At 40.9% G+C, this 15,777-nt stretch overlaps 1 protein-coding gene across 3 annotated transcripts in view; it reads right to left on the bottom strand.

Annotated features, from left to right (window-relative positions):
* fat1a (FAT atypical cadherin 1a) overlaps nucleotides 1–15,777 on the bottom strand; it is a 274,663-nt gene that overhangs the window by 50,467 nt on the left and 208,419 nt on the right. For all 3 annotated transcript variants that reach the window (XM_085970887.1, XM_085970905.1, XM_085970896.1), the window contains 3 exons: nucleotides 13,933–14,143; nucleotides 7,958–12,028; nucleotides 3,278–3,474 (listed from right to left, as the gene is read on the bottom strand). In XM_085970887.1, coding sequence (XP_085827013.1) covers nucleotides 3,278–3,474; nucleotides 7,958–12,028; nucleotides 13,933–14,143 — 4,479 coding nt within the window. The remainder of the gene's footprint in view (nucleotides 1–3,277; nucleotides 3,475–7,957; nucleotides 12,029–13,932; nucleotides 14,144–15,777) is intronic.

Raw genomic sequence — 15,777 nt, 5'->3', positions numbered from 1 at the left:
AGCCTCAAGTGAAACTACAAATGAGGAGAATTTTCTTTCACCGAGAGTAATAGATATGGGGAACAGATGAGCAGGAAAAAAAAGTGAATACTTAGTTAATTAACAGCCTTAACGTAGAGCTGGAGAAATACCAGGTAAGAAAGACGATTCAAGTTGATGATAAAGCATAAACAGTGGAAGGAATGGACTTAATAGGCTGAATGGCCCTTTTCTTCCACCACACCTTCTTAATTACTTCTGAGACATGAGAGTATGTGCCCTTGAGGCAAGGGACTCATCAATGATCAGAAAAACAGAGTAATAATAGAACATAGCATGCAAGCATTTCCTGACCTAAGGGGACCTTCTCTATGGCTTGGCCTAGTAAAGCCGATTTAAATGAGGCAATAGTTTTGGTGTAACACTGTACTTTCTGTCTCCCATCTTTATCACCTCAGTAACGGTGGACGTAAATGATATTTTATACAACAGGCATCTGATATTGCTAGACATAGGCACAGGCCAAAGAGAGTTTAAATGGCCACAACAGCAGTTTAATGGAACAAGGGGTTTTGTATCTTATGCCCCTTATTAGTGCAATTTGTGATTCTGAATGGAAGCCGCTGTATGGTAACAGTTGAGGATGCGGCCTGGTCCTTAAACTTGTTGCAGACATTGGAATCCTGCAGCTGCAGTCATCTCCCCACCCTCAATATTTGCAAGATCCCCAGTTGAGGCTGAAAAATGGCTGGGAATCCCCCAAATTTGGCTTTGGGTCTCATTTAAATGTTGCCAGCGAGCTGTGGGTGCTCAATGGCTACCCCAGTTGGGGAAGGCAGGCTGGGTCTGGGTGAAGGGGCGGAGTAGGTGATTCCAAATGCCTCAAATAAGTTTTTTTGTGCGTCCAAGAAGAGCCACTCCTCCTTCTCCTCTGCCCACAAAAGTCAAATCTGGAAATTTCTTCGGCTGTTTTTTGAGCAGCCTCCAGCAGTTCCTTGAAGGATTGCTGGTTAGGCTGCACAACATCTGGTACATTTAGGTAGAGTGTGTGTGGTGTACATTCTGCTCACTTGTACCTGAATTTTACATTTGGGATCCTACAACTGGACCTTGATTTGCACACTTAAAGAAGCTTAACACCTGTCCACCTCTGGATAACTAAAAATTGGCCGAGCTAATACGGTGTCCAGTGCATTTCCAGCACAGTTCAGATGCGTCAGATTACAAGGTAAAATTTTGAGTTCTAACCCCGATTTAACACCGGAAAAACAGGCCGTTGAGAGTTTAATTTCGTCTCTTAGTACAGAAATAGATTAATATCAAGCGCTGATTCAGCTAAAACAAATTGTTCAAGATAAAAACAAGAAAATCCCTGCCTAATTATGTTGATAACATTTTTCTTGGCTAACTCAAACATATAAAGTTAATAAAAATTATAAGAGCTGTATAAAAAAATGAATAGAATTGACCACTAATTCAAAAAGAGATGAAGCAAGAACTTTTTCCTACTGGGAGAAGAACAGTAAAACACAGCTATTGATGGGGGAGAAAAACATGCCTGTTCATCCGGAGCAGTGACTCATTCTGCACAGAATCACAGGAGGAGAGAAGGAACATGTAGCTGTTGATAAGCTACAATGGGCAAGACTCTTGTAAATGCACTCTCTGCGGTTTATTCCACTGGGTAATGCATCTATCTTAATGTATGTGGAGGATAAATGCTTGAGAATATTTTTTTGGTTGTTTTCATCACGTGTGTCATTAACTTTCTATGAATCCAATCCAGCATCTTGTTTACAGAATTACTCACAGCTGAGCAACACCATCTGCTTGATACATCTGATTTATGTCACTTAGCCAGATTTGATATACTCCTGTAACCTTTTAAAGGCTGAATTTACGTTGTCTAGTTTCCTTCTTTACTATTTCTAAAAAGACAATAATCTGCAAAATAGCAAAGCTGAACCTTATAAAGGCAGTAAGAATTCACCGAATACATCTTTTAAAATAAAAATTATTACTGTAAACTCTAAAATCAATAGAAACTTCTTTCCCCAGAGAATGATTAGAATGTGGAACTCGCTAGCATGAGGTGTAGTTGAGGAGAATAGCATCGATGCATTCAATGGGGAAGCTAGATAAGCACGAGGGAGAAAGGAATAGAAGGATGGGGCGATTTTGCCAGCCCTGGGGAGGCGGGACTGCCAGGAAAATGGCAGAATCTGCTGGGGGCGGGTGCCCAACCCGCCTCCGTGCCATCTTCCCAGGAGGCGGGTACCCGACCCGCGCTGGGAGCCGCCTCCTCGAGGCGGGAAGGGGATTAGTGCCAGTTAACTGCCTGTTAACAGGCAGTTTTTTTGGATAATCCCTATTTTGCCACCTAAAGTGTGGGCTTCCAGACGGCTCCGAACCTTGCTAGGGTCAGCAAGGCGAGCCGTGGGTCTGCGGGGGTCAGAGGGGCCAAGATGTCCGGTGTGCAGGTGAGTGATGGGTGAATGCGTGCAGAGGTAATTGTGTGAGGTGAGTGTTTTAAAAGCTTTACTTACTTTTGCTTCTTCCTCCAGGCTTCATCCCTTCAAGTCTCAGGAGTCCCCCAGCTCACCGGCAGAGAAAGCAGAATGGCCGCTGCATTCTCAAATGCATCAGCCTTCTTGCTTTCTGCTCAGGAAGGCTTTCTAATTGAGTCTTGAGTAAAGACTCAACTTAGAAGACAGATTGTCAGTGCGTGACAGCTTCACAGAGCCGTCAAACGAAGACATTTCATCTGTTAAAAGCTCTTGATAGATGAAATGTCACTCGCTGACATCACCAGTAACCGGCTTTCCATTAATTGGCCTGCTAAGTCCGCTGGGCGGGCTTAACAAGGTCAATCAACGGAAAATAGCATGGGTTGGCCACAAGACAATGGAGGCGGGACTAAAGCCCGACAAGTGGGAGTCCCACCTCCAAAAGCTCCCCATTGAGAAAATCCAGCCTGATATGTTGATGGGGCTAGATGGAGAGAAGTGGGAGGAGGCTTGAGGGGAGCATAAACACTGGCATGGATCGGTTGGGCTGAATGGCCCGTTTCTGTGCTGTAAATACTGTGTAACTCTGCAATGTAGCTTTCAAGAAATAAGAAATTATTGACTGTTTTATTGTGCAAACACTTAATGTGACTACATAAGATTTTTCTCTCTGCTATTCCAACAGAGATATTAAGCCTTAGTTAAAATAATGGAGAAAGGAATTTGATGCAAACATGTTAAGTATTTGTACAATAATTGCCAACAGTAATTCCTACCCATATAACACTTACCTTTTCACAAATAGGACTGTTATCATTTGCATCAAGAACTTTAACTTCGACGACTGCTTTGGCCACTAAAGACCCATCAGTAGCTGTAATGTTTAAAAGGTAATGATCCTTCTTCTCTCTATCCAAAGACTTCCTGACATAAACCTTCCATTCATTCTGAATGTGCTCAATGGCAAATTGTCCCAGAGGGTCTCCTCCTGAAAATTAATTTAAAATTGATATTAAAGAGCATTGACATACTAACATATTTATAAACAAAGAAAGACTTGCATTTAGGTAGTGCCTTTCATGACCACCGGATGTTCCAAAGCACTTTACAGCCAATGATGTACTTTTTGAAGTGTAGTCACTGTTGTAATGTAGGAAATGCAGCAGCCAATTTGCACCCAGCAAGGTCTCAAAGAGCAATGTGATAATGACCAGATCATCTATTTTCGTGGTGCTGGTCGAGGGATAAATATTGGCCAGGACACCGGGGGATAACTCCCCTGCTCTTCTTCGAAATAGTGGCCTGGGATCTTTTACGTCCACCTGAGAGAGCAGACGGGGCCCTCAGTTTAACGTCTCATCCGAAAGATGGCACCTCCGACAGTGCAGCACTCCCTCAGAACTGCACTGGAGCGTCGGCCTAGATTTTTGCGATCAAGACCCTGGAATGGGACTTGAACCCACGACCTTCTGACTTAGAGGCAAGGGTGCTACCCACAGGAGAGCACAGCAATAGCTACTGCTTAATTATTCGCATCTATTGCTACTTTTAGCTCATTTGATAAAAATCGAAGCAAAAATTTTGATCCATATTGAAAACATTTGTGTAGCATCTGCTGTTGCATAAATTTGTCAGCAGTCAATCTGGTTGGATACCACCAGTTTTAGAGGAGGTTGTTCCAGTAACTGAGCCTACTAAAAAAAACTTTATTTTGAGGTGATAATAAATGGCTATCCAGCAACTCTTAGTGTATGAGCCTAGATATTGAATTTCAGCAGGCTATTTGACTGTGAAAAGATATTGGCCAAGTCCAACCTCATCACCAAACATGTGAACACATGCACTTTCCAATCGGGGTGTGTGGCGAGAGGATACACAAGATAGTGATCAGTAGTTACACCCATGATTGAATTTCACCTTTCTAGCTCAGAAACGCAGCATAATTGCTACCCTATCTGAGATCAGTTGCCTTAGCATAGACTGGCAATCAAGCATGGGCATCCGGTGTGCCTGGCCAAGTGCTGCATTTAATGGTACCTTTACCTACTTGCCATTGGAAAAGGTCCAATAAGCAAAATCTGATAAAGTAATTAGAAAAGGCAATCATTTCTACTGCCCAAAATGTGCTTTTGGTTTGCTAGAGGCGACATTAAATCAATAAATTCTTACTAGATTTCACCTTCCATTTCTATTTTAATATAAAGCAGTGTTTATAATTTTAAAGCTGGCTGTTAGCGGTTCCCCAATTTTAGATTCTAACTATAATTTCTGTAGAGACTAAAAACAAAGCACCTTGTGATTGTGGGCTGTGGCCTGTAACAATAAAATTGATTGTTGCATAGGATTATTTACACCTAGGGGCTACACCATGAAAAGGGATGCTAAATTAAATAATTTTATCTGGACAAATTCTTTGCAGTAAGAGACACAGATCTTTGTACATGGCGTAATTACTGACACATTACTGCCCATGCAAATGAACCTTGCTTCCCATCAAAGCTCTCCATACAAATCAATTACAATTGATCAGTAACACTACCTACACTTTATCTCTGTCTCAATAATGTACTTGCTATTGGGAGAGCTCCATGAGAAAAATCCAATAAGTAATCAGAAAAGGCTAACAGGCTAACCTTTACAATGCCAATCCAATATAGCTTAACATCACCAGCTAAATATAAAAATACCTCTGCGCAATGTAAACATAGAATTTAATTCTATCAAATGGATACCAGCGGAACAAAAATGATTTTGTATTATTCAGAACAGAATCCATAGCAATGTACACAAAAATTGTTTCCAAACTAGTGGTGAGGTTAATGGCCCCAATACGAAGCACTTCTATGGCCATCATTTTGGCAGCAATTTACTGGAAAATCTAATATAATGAAGCAATAACCTACTCCATATTTTTATCTCAAAGAAGGTTCATTGTTAACCAAATACAAGACTAGAAAATTAACCAACAATGACAAAAATGGTCAGTGGAGAAATAAGTGTTGATGGAAGGAACAGTTCAAATAATAAAACTACACAGGTATACAATCCTTCCTGGAAAGGTGGGGTTTTGCCAATTTTCCAGTTTATTTTTAACTAAACTGACATTTCAGAGAAATATTTAGGGTAGAGAGAGATTTCTAACATTCTTGTAATCTGTCACAAATAATAGAATTAACAAGTTTTACCACTATTCAACATAATGGCCTGGAATTTGCTGAATGCCATAGACAGCTGTGCTTCCTGATCTTCCAGTGACAAATTTACACCACAAGTTGCTGAAAAATGAATAAGAATACCCGCAACAAGCATAGTGCCGGATCGGGAGCGGTGTGGCCAATGGCCAAAATAAAAACCCATTGCAATGTGATGCTACTCAGGCCAGGAAGTGTTGAAAACAGATGTTTGAAGGTTGAACCGATGGGCAGTAAAAAGCACAAATTCAAATTAGAGAGAGCTGATTCGCCTGAGGGACTGTTTTTAAGTCTGTTTAGTTCATTAGATGGAACAGTCATAATTTCCTGGAATTTCTGCACCATAATAATGGCAGAGTCACCAAATTCTATCCCAATGTTAAAGTTAAGTGAAGTTGTTTGCTGAGCTTTGTATTGCTGAAGCAGTCAGCTTCCAAGCAATAGTTCAGTAGTAGTTTTGGACACATGTACATTGAAATATATGAATTTAGGTGTGTCTATTTTCCAAACTTAAAAAAAACTGATTACATAAAGCAACTTGTCAATTTCGCTGTAAGACTATGTGTTAAAAAGTTCTGAGGTAGATTGCTATGGATTAGATTGTTACAAAGACACACACAATTCATATCACACAGGGAGGTGGAAATTCCTTTAGGCTAGGTTTCAGGCCCGAAATGGGCGCCGTGCACAAAACGTACCTCCCAATCAGGAGGCCCGAGGCCGGCCCAAAATTGGGCCTTGGGCAATGGTCCCTTTAATTTTTTGGGAGCTACGTGGCCCATTCAAAATTCCGCACACGTGTGTTTTTTCCAATTTAAAAGCCGACTCACCGGCTGCGTGGGACCTCCAGAGCACTGCGCGGCCGCACAGCTTAAAGGGAACATTGGCCTCGGGCCCCATTAGTACCATTTGGATAAACTGCCATAGGCAAAGTGCCCATTTAAAGACGCAGACGACACAAAGCTGGGTGGGCGTGTGTGCTGTGAGGAGGATGCCGAGAAACTCCAGTATGATTTGGACAGGTTGGGTGATTGGGCAGATGCAGTATAATGTGGATAAATGCGAGGTTATCCACTTTGGTGGCAAAAACAGGAAGGCAGATTATCTGAATGGCAATAGATTGGGAGAAGGGGAAGTGCAACGAGACCTGGGTGTCCTTGTGCACCAGTCGCTGAAGGTAAGCATGCAGGTGCAGCAGGCGGTTAAGAAGGCAAATGGTATGTTGGCCTTCATAGCAAGAGGATTTGAGTACAGGAACAAGGATGTCTTGCTGCAGTTGTACAGGGCTTTGGTGAGACCACACCTTGAGTAGTGTGTGCAGTTTTGGTCGCCTTATCTGAGGAAGGATGTTCTTGCCATGGAGAGAGTGCAGTGAAGATTCACCAGACTGATACCTGGGATGGCAGGAATGACGTATGAGGAGAGATTGGGTCGATTGGGCTTGTACTCGCTGGAGTTTAGAAGAATGAGAGGGGGATCTCATTGAAACTTATAAAATTCTAACAGGACTAGACAGACTAGGTGCAGGAAGGATGTTCCCGATGGCGGGGGAGTCCAGAACCAGGGGTCACAGTCTAAAGATAAGGGGTAAGCCATTTAGGACAGATGAGGAGGAATTTCTTCACCCAGAGAGTGGTAAACCTGTGGAATTCTCTACCACAGAAGGCAGCTGAGGCCAATTCATTAAATATATTCAAGAAGGAGTTAGATATATTTCGTAAGGCTAAAGGGATATGGGGAGAAGGCAGGGACAGGGTACTGAGTTTGGATGATCAGCCATGATCTCATTGAATGGCAGAGCAGGCTCGATGGGCTGAATGGCCTACTCCTGCTCCTATCTTCTATGTTTCTATGAATGTCAAGGTGCTTGCCTCCCTGGGTTGGATGTTTTTCAGGCGTACTTTGAGCATGGGATGTTGGTCCCCGAAATTGGCCCTCTGCGCCCATTTTACGGGCATGAAACGGGTGCATCGAAGGTCCAATTTCTAACCAGAAACTCTAAAAGGAACTTCGGGATTCTCAAAAGGGATGGATTTATCAAGTCTGGCAAAAATCAAATAGATTTGTTACTACACTGTAAAGTTTCACAGATAAACAAAATGCCCTTCATTTAAATCTAGTGGCGAGGCATGGGGAACATAAACTTCACAATTTCTTAAATGTCAGTTACTCAAAAAAAAACTACATTCAGCTTTTACGAGTAAAATGTTAATATGTATAGTTGTCAATATCTGCACAAAGCACCTGTACCATATTACTCTATTTTGACAAAGTCCTTACCTGTAATGTAGCAGGTCACTTGTCTATTGACTTCTTCAGTATCAGCATCTGTAGTACTCAAGATAGCTATCACTCCACCAGGTGGGTCATCTTCACTCACAGTCCCTTTGTAGACCTCAGCAGTAAAGCGTGGAGGGTTGTCATTCACATCAGTAACAGTGACATCCACCACTGTAGAAGTGGACAATTGTACCTTTTCTCCATGATCAGATGATACTATTATGATGTTATATTTCTTCTGTTTCTCATGGTCTAATTCTTTGAGAGTTGTTATCCAACCTGTTTCACTGTTAATAGTGAAGAGTTCCAGCATTTGATCAAGCTCCTGAGATTGAGCTAAACTGTAAGTCACCTGACCATTGGCTCCAGAATCCAGGTCGATTGCTTTTACCTGAATTACCGTGGTTCCTTCAGGTAGATTTTCCACAACAAAGGCTTCATATGGGTTAGAATCAAAAATGGGTTTGTTGTCATTTTCATCTTTCACTTGAATACTTACATCCACGGAAGAGACTACTTCATGTTCCTCAAAACGATATTGTGCCGTAACTGTAATCTGGTACCATTTAGTTGCTTCATGATCAAGTTTCTTTTCAGTTTTTAACCTCCCAGTATTGCGTTCTATGGCAAATATTTCATCCATGTTACTTTCAGGGGTATTTCCCTTCACAAGACTGTAGACCAATGGTTGATCACTTTCTGCTCTAATTAAATCAATCTCAGTTCCAATGCTGATCTCCTCAGAGATTGTGAATGTATAGAAGGGTTCTGGAAATTTTGGAAGTGGAACTTCAGGTGGGAGTATTCTAACATAGACAGGGACAACAGACTCCTGCTGTGGAACTCCACCATCTTTAGCTCTGACAAAGAAAGTATAAAAGTTGTTTTCTAGTCCAACTAGACTTTCTTTGGTGCTAATGATCCCAGAAAATGAATCAATTTGCAGGTTTTCTTCAACATTGTCAGAATCTGCCTCAATGGTGTAGACAATGTCTGCATTACTACCTTCATCGGCATCTGATGCTACAATCCTAATGACTGAAGATCCTTTTGGAGCATACGACCCAATGTTTACCTTATACTCTGCAGCTCGGAACTGAGGCATATTATCATTTTCGTCAGTGAGTATAACATTGATATTGCAGAAAGCCACTTTACCACCACCATCTTTTGCCATCATACTGATAGTGACCACCTTCTCTACTGGGTTCTCACGATCCAATTTCTCCGATGTGAAAATTTTTCCTTTCTGATCAACAGAAAATTTGTCTCTTGCAAAGTCATTAACAATGAAATAACTTATGTGCCCATATGTACCAGAGTCTTTATCTGTTGCTTTTACTTCAATCACCAGGGTACCAATATCAGAATTTTCAGCCAATTCTACTTCATAGTCAGTTTGATCAAAAGCAGGATTATGGAAATTAGCAGTAATAATGCTTACCCGAACTTTTGCTGAGCTTCGAAAAACACCATCTGATACAGATACACTAAGATTGTAAACTGCCTCCAGATTCTGCTTGTGCAAGTTTGCAACAGTAATAATGCCAGACTTACTATCTATTGCAAAATTCATACGGTCATTGCCAGACACAATTGAATATCGAAGTTTCTCCACGTCGGAAGTATCTGCATCGGAGGCCTGCACATGTGTTACAAAATGCCCACGGGTTACAGGCTCACTTACGGAGGCCTGGTACAGCAATTCGTTGAACAATGGTGGGTTGTCATTCAAATCAGTGATGTGCACAGTCAGAATAATGTCACTACTAAGTTGTGGTTTTCCACTATCCAAGGCTCTAACAAGGAGGTTATACTGTTGAATCTGTTCATAATCAAGCATCCGTGCTGTCAAAATGAGGCCACTGGTGCTGTCAATGTGAAAATATTCTGAGCTTTTGGGCTCATCTTCTACCAATTGGTAGTGAAGAACTTTATTCACTCCAGAATCTGAATCCGTAGCAGTGACCTGGACCACTGATGTACCCACCACGGAAGCCTCAGATAGAGTGGCAGTGTATTTCCTCTCTGTAAACACTGGAGCATTATCATTAACATCTTCTACCACAATATCAACAAATACCTCAGCGTGAGAGCCAGTTAGGGAGTCTGTTGCTCTTACAGTTAACTTATAAGCTGGATGTGTCTCAAAGTCTAGCGAGCTAATTACATTTATAACTCCAGTGTTGAAGTTGATTGTAAACTGATTGAAAGGATCGCCATCTGTGATGCTGTAAATGACACGAGGACCTTCTGGACTGTTAGCCTGTACATATACGACGGGAGTGTGCAGCTGAATATTCTCAGGTATCTCAATACTGTAGAATGGCTTTTCAAATACAGGCATGGCTTTGTTTATAAGAGTGATGGGCACTTCAACTTCTGCAGAAAGTGATACCTCGCCTCCATCTTTCGCTACAACAATAATAATATACTCCACATTTGACAGGTTGAGTTCAAAAATCTTCTTTAGGGATATCTCCCCCAAAGGTTCTACCTGAAAATGTTCATGATGTTCTTTGAGATAATAGTAAACTTCTCCATTTTTACCAACATCCTTGTCTATAGCAGTGACTTGGCGAATTACATGGCCTACTTCAGCATCAACCTGGACTACAGCATAATAAGGCAGGTTGACAAAAACTGGAACATTGTCGTTAATATCTTCAACAGTAACCTTCACAACAACATGAGCAACTCTTGACGGATTCTTTTCTTCGCTAACTTCAACCACTACATCGTATACTTCCTGCTCTTCACGGTCAAATGGAATTCCTGTCGTTGCAAGAACGCCTGAAGTGTGACTTATTTTAAACTTTCTATCAGGGTTAAGGATATGGTAAAATAATGGTTCATTCATTTCATTGCCCATTGTAGTAATAATGGCTATAGTTTTAACTTCTGTAGAGTTTTCCTTTACCACAGCAGAGTATGAGCTTTGTGTGAATTTCAGGTGGCTTTCTTTGCTTTCTTTTATATTTATTCGCACTGAAGTTGTGCTTGAAAATCTGCCGTCACTAGCTCTAACTGTAAGCTCATACCTGCTCCTCAAATGAGTAGTGTTGTGCACTGAAATAAGGCCTGTCTTTACATAAATGGAGAACTTCTCACCTATGTTACCATCAATTATGGAATAAATTAGATCTGCGTTTGAACCAGAGTCTGCATCTGTGGCATTTACAACAGTTACTTTCACGCCTTTATATGTTGGCACAAGCAGAGACGTCTCATACAAATCCTGAACAAATACTGGAGGGCAATCATTTACATCAATCACATGAATGGTAACATTTGCTGCATGTTCTGCAAACAACTGTGAGTTTCCACTGTCATGCACTTGCACAGTGAAATGAAAAATATTGCTCTGCTCATAGTCTAGTTTCAACACTGCACGAATAGCACCTGTGCTGGAGTCAATTGCAAAATATTTCTGGGCAGATGATTCAGTAATCTGATAAACCAAAAGAGCGTTGGATCCTTCATCAGCATCTGTAGCTTGAATTACTAATGGAGTATTTTTCTCATTCAGAACAACACTGTTGATATGGGCAGATTCACTAATGATTCCTATATACTCTGACTGAGTGAAGACTGGCATGTTGTCATTTTCATCTCGCAGGTGTATCAAAACCGAGATATTGGTAGATAAGCCAGCCATATTCGTAGCTTGAACTGTAAGTCGGTATGAAGCCAGTCCTTCATTGTCAAGCGGCTTTCGCGTGATTATGACTCCCGAGTTAGGGTTGATGTTAAATGTACCATCTGTATTTCCATCTTTTATTTCATAAACAATAGACGATTGGCTGGATGCAGTTACCAGGGTGACAAAACTACCAATACCGCCCCCTTCACTTATCTCTGCATAGTACTCTTTTACTGTAAACTTGGGTGCTGCATTGTCTGAAATGGTCACAAAGATGCGAACAGTAGTAATAGCACTCATTGGAGGCTTTCCTCCATCAGTTGCTTTGACTAAAAGTTCATACTGCCTCCGTGTGCTACGATCCAGACCTTTTGCAACTATAATAGTACCCAGAACTGGATCAATGGCAAAACTGTTGCCAGCATTTCCTGCGAAAACAAATATGCATATATGTTAACACCAAATTAGAATATATACATATAGAATATTATAGACATGTATTGGTGAGATATATCAATACAGTGGGGTAGTCGTTGGTCATCATTGCGCTGGTTACCGGATGGAGAAAGGGACAGCATCCTCCAGCAGTTTATTTAAGAACCACTGGTTTGGCTGCTAAGTGCCTGAAGAAACTGACAGCAACACGTATTGCGCATACTGCAGTCATTTGTAATTGAATCCTGCAAAGGGGCCTGAAACATATGCAAAGGGCTTAACCGCCAGTTCCAGGCATGCAACTTGGACATCTACGGAGAAGCCCTAACCAGCATGGCAGATGGCGCACCTCCAGCGAGGAATGAGCATGCATACTCCGCTCGCCGCATTGGACTGTTAGGTGCCCGTTTTACGCTTGTAAAATGTACGCAGCACGATCCAATTTCTAGGCCCTTGCTTCTTCGGTCAGTCTAAAGAGACCACATAAAATATTTTTTCCTCAAATCTCTAATAATTAAAATTAAAAAGGTTATTTAAAACTCTTAACAATGCCTTCTGAATGCTATGAAGTATGATCTGTTGCACACAAGCCAAACTCTTCATCTAAAGTGAGTAATGGAATTCACAGCTCACACCTCTCAAGCGTGGCTAGACTGTTATCATGTTTTGTTATCTTATTAAAACCATAACCTGTTTTTTCTCCCAGACATTAAAGTAACTAGAATTTGGTTAAATCACTCAGTCAGTTAAGTGATTCAAGATTTTTCATTTTATGTTGAAAAATATAGATTAGCTAATTTAACAAGGAAATCTCACTTAATACTTCACTACTTGGTATTTTTTGCATTTAAGAATTTCTCTCTTCCACACAAACCCAAACTGTCTCTCAAATAATAGCCCAAACCATTCCAGACATCTGAGGAATGTGCTTGCAATATATTTACCACCCCCAATATCATTGTTTCTTGTATAAAAATACAATGCTGGGAAAATAGAAAAATATGTCTCCATAGGTTAATGTGCCAATTAGATTCAACACAACACAATCCAATTATTTATACCGATTAGAATATATGTATACAAGTAAAAAAAGAAAGAAAACTAGGTACATTTGAGGGGTAATTTAACAAATTTGCACTACAGACATGAAACTTTGCGCTGTGGGTGGGGGTGCATATCAGCAATTTGGATGTGAAAGCTCCCTATGACTTTCCGTTCATAATGGACACGTGCCCGAATTCCCCGCACAAAACCGGCCAGTTACAGCGGAGCGTCCATTTAGGGCCACTGCTCGGCAATAACATTTAAATATGACCCAAACCTGAAAATAGTTTGAACATCCCGAATGTGGCCTTGGGGAGGGGGGGGGGGGGGGGCGGGGGGTTACATAGCCGATATCGGGCCTATTTTGGACCCAACTTGAAAATCTCCCCCATTGTTTTCTGCCAGCACTTTTTGCTTTCATTTCAATCTCCTACATGATTATTTGCTCTCTTATTTTTAAATTCTCCATCTTTTTGTTTGTGTGAGCCTCCCATGCATTATTTTCCACATTATTTTGTTTTTTTAATGCCTTTCCATTGCCTCATTATTGACCTTTTTTCTAACAGTTTTCTATCAAGCAGTTTACAGATTATTCAGCCTATTAAACTCCCTCAATGTGATTGGAATATCTTTTATTTTCCCCATCCCTCTTCTATTTGTTCCAAACTTACTAAAATGCTTACTTATTATCTTTTGGTTTAGAGCTCTGATGAAGGGCATGCAGCTGAAACATTAGCCTATCTTTTCTCTTTACAGATGCTGACTGGTTGAGTATTTTCCAACATTTCCTGTTTTTTTCAATGGATCAGTAATTCAAGTCTCAAAGCAAGAAAACAGAGATAAAAACCATTACCCGATTCAATAGTGTAAGTAACTTCTGCATTTTGGCCCTTATCTTTATCCAGTGCTGTAACCTGAAGCACCACTGAGTCAATTGCAGCAGATTCATACACACGGCCAGTATAGGAAGAGCTGGTAAACCATGGTGCATGGTCATTGGTATCTTCAACATTAATAATGACTCTCACGTAATTGCGTTTGACAGGAACATCTTGATCTCGAACCTTGAGAAGAAATCAACAAATGAGTACACCACCACAAAAAGGATCGGTTGATAATCTCTTAACTCCTGTCCTGCCTAAAATCGGAATGGGGGCAAAACGGGCGATAGCAAATCAGCAGTCCGTTTTACACCATATTCCCATTTTCAAGTCAATGATAAAGAAAATCGAATGGGGTATAAATGGGCTGCCTATTCACCATCGACAATTTTGCATTTTTGCCGATTTCACGCCCATGGAAAGGCATTAAAAAAACAAAATAATGTGGAAAATAATGCATGGGAGACTCACACAAACACAAAGATGGAGAAATTAAAAAATAAGAGAGCAAATAATCACGTAAGAGATTGAAATGACAACAGCAAAGCCTTTTCAAGTGCTGGTAGGCACAGGACTCGAACAATGCACAGAAAGTTTGTGTGGAAGGAACAGCCTAATTATGCAAAAAAGTGGGAAGTTCTAGTCTCACCCATCCACTGATGGGTGAGACTAGAACTAGGGGGCATAGTCTAAGAATAAGGGGCTGCCCTTTCAAAACTGAGATGAGGAGAAACTTCTTCACTCAGAGGGTAGTAAATCTATGGAATTTGCTACCCCAGAGAGCTGTGGAAGCTGCAACATTAAATAAATTTAAAATGGAGATAGACAGTTTCCTAGCAGATAAGGGAATTAGGGGTTACGGGGAGAGGGCAGGGAAGTGGACGTGAGTCTAGATTCGGATCAGTTATGATTCTATTGAATGGCGGAGCAGGCCCGAGGGGCCGTATGGCCTACTCCTGATGTTCTTATGATGGGAATATGTGACACACAAAGTCAGCACCATTTCTGCCACTTAGAGGTCCTGACAGGAGGACTGGATGAAAAGTCCTCAATTTAAAGAACTCAAAGGTAAAGCATGAATAATAGTACAAAATATGAACAGGTGAGCATTTATGGTCCTGAAGTAGAGTAGTAGTTAAATATATTTGCACAAAAAAAAGTTAGCAAGGATATAGCAAGTACTTAAAGTAAAAATAGGGAGTTTATGCAAATTACGAGATCTGTCATGATGGGAGAGAAAATATATTGAAACAAGGGATTTCCCATGGTCCAAATCACCATTCTCAATCCTTACTGCACTTACTGCAAAGGGAAAAAAAACACATACAGTAATAGAAAAGTGCAAGAACAGACAGTTAAGCCCCAGACATGTTTGGGGTGGGGAGAAAAATGTAGAAGCCATTGGTGCTATGGAGAGGACAGAAAAGGGTAGGACTAGTTAGATGCATCATAAAATCATATATTGAAAGACTTATACAATACTTTACATCAGTATGTCCATATTTACTAATTCTGCATAAGCACATACTACTACACATACTGACAATACAGTAAACAAATGGATTATGCATCTGTAATCATGTATGACCACCTGCTCTCCTCACAAAGCAAAGAGACCCCAGTGAATCACCAGCTGCATGCAAAGAGCACCACACACTTGAGTATCACTCTAACGGAAGCAAGGAGCAGTACAGATACACACAATAACGGAAAGCATTGGTGAGGACTGTTGATGGTTGATGATACAGCTCGTACTAACAGAGACCCAGCATGCTGATTGTTCCCACTGAGCTGTAGTGGCCCTGTGTTAATAAGAA

Source organism: Somniosus microcephalus, chromosome 2 (assembly GCF_052327205.1).
Source record: "Somniosus microcephalus isolate GS21.2 chromosome 2, FLI_Smic_1.0, whole genome shotgun sequence".
Lineage (NCBI taxonomy): Eukaryota > Metazoa > Chordata > Chondrichthyes > Squaliformes > Somniosidae > Somniosus > Somniosus microcephalus.
Note: the sequence above shows the minus strand (reverse complement) of the source record. Positions and strands in the feature narration are given on the sequence as shown.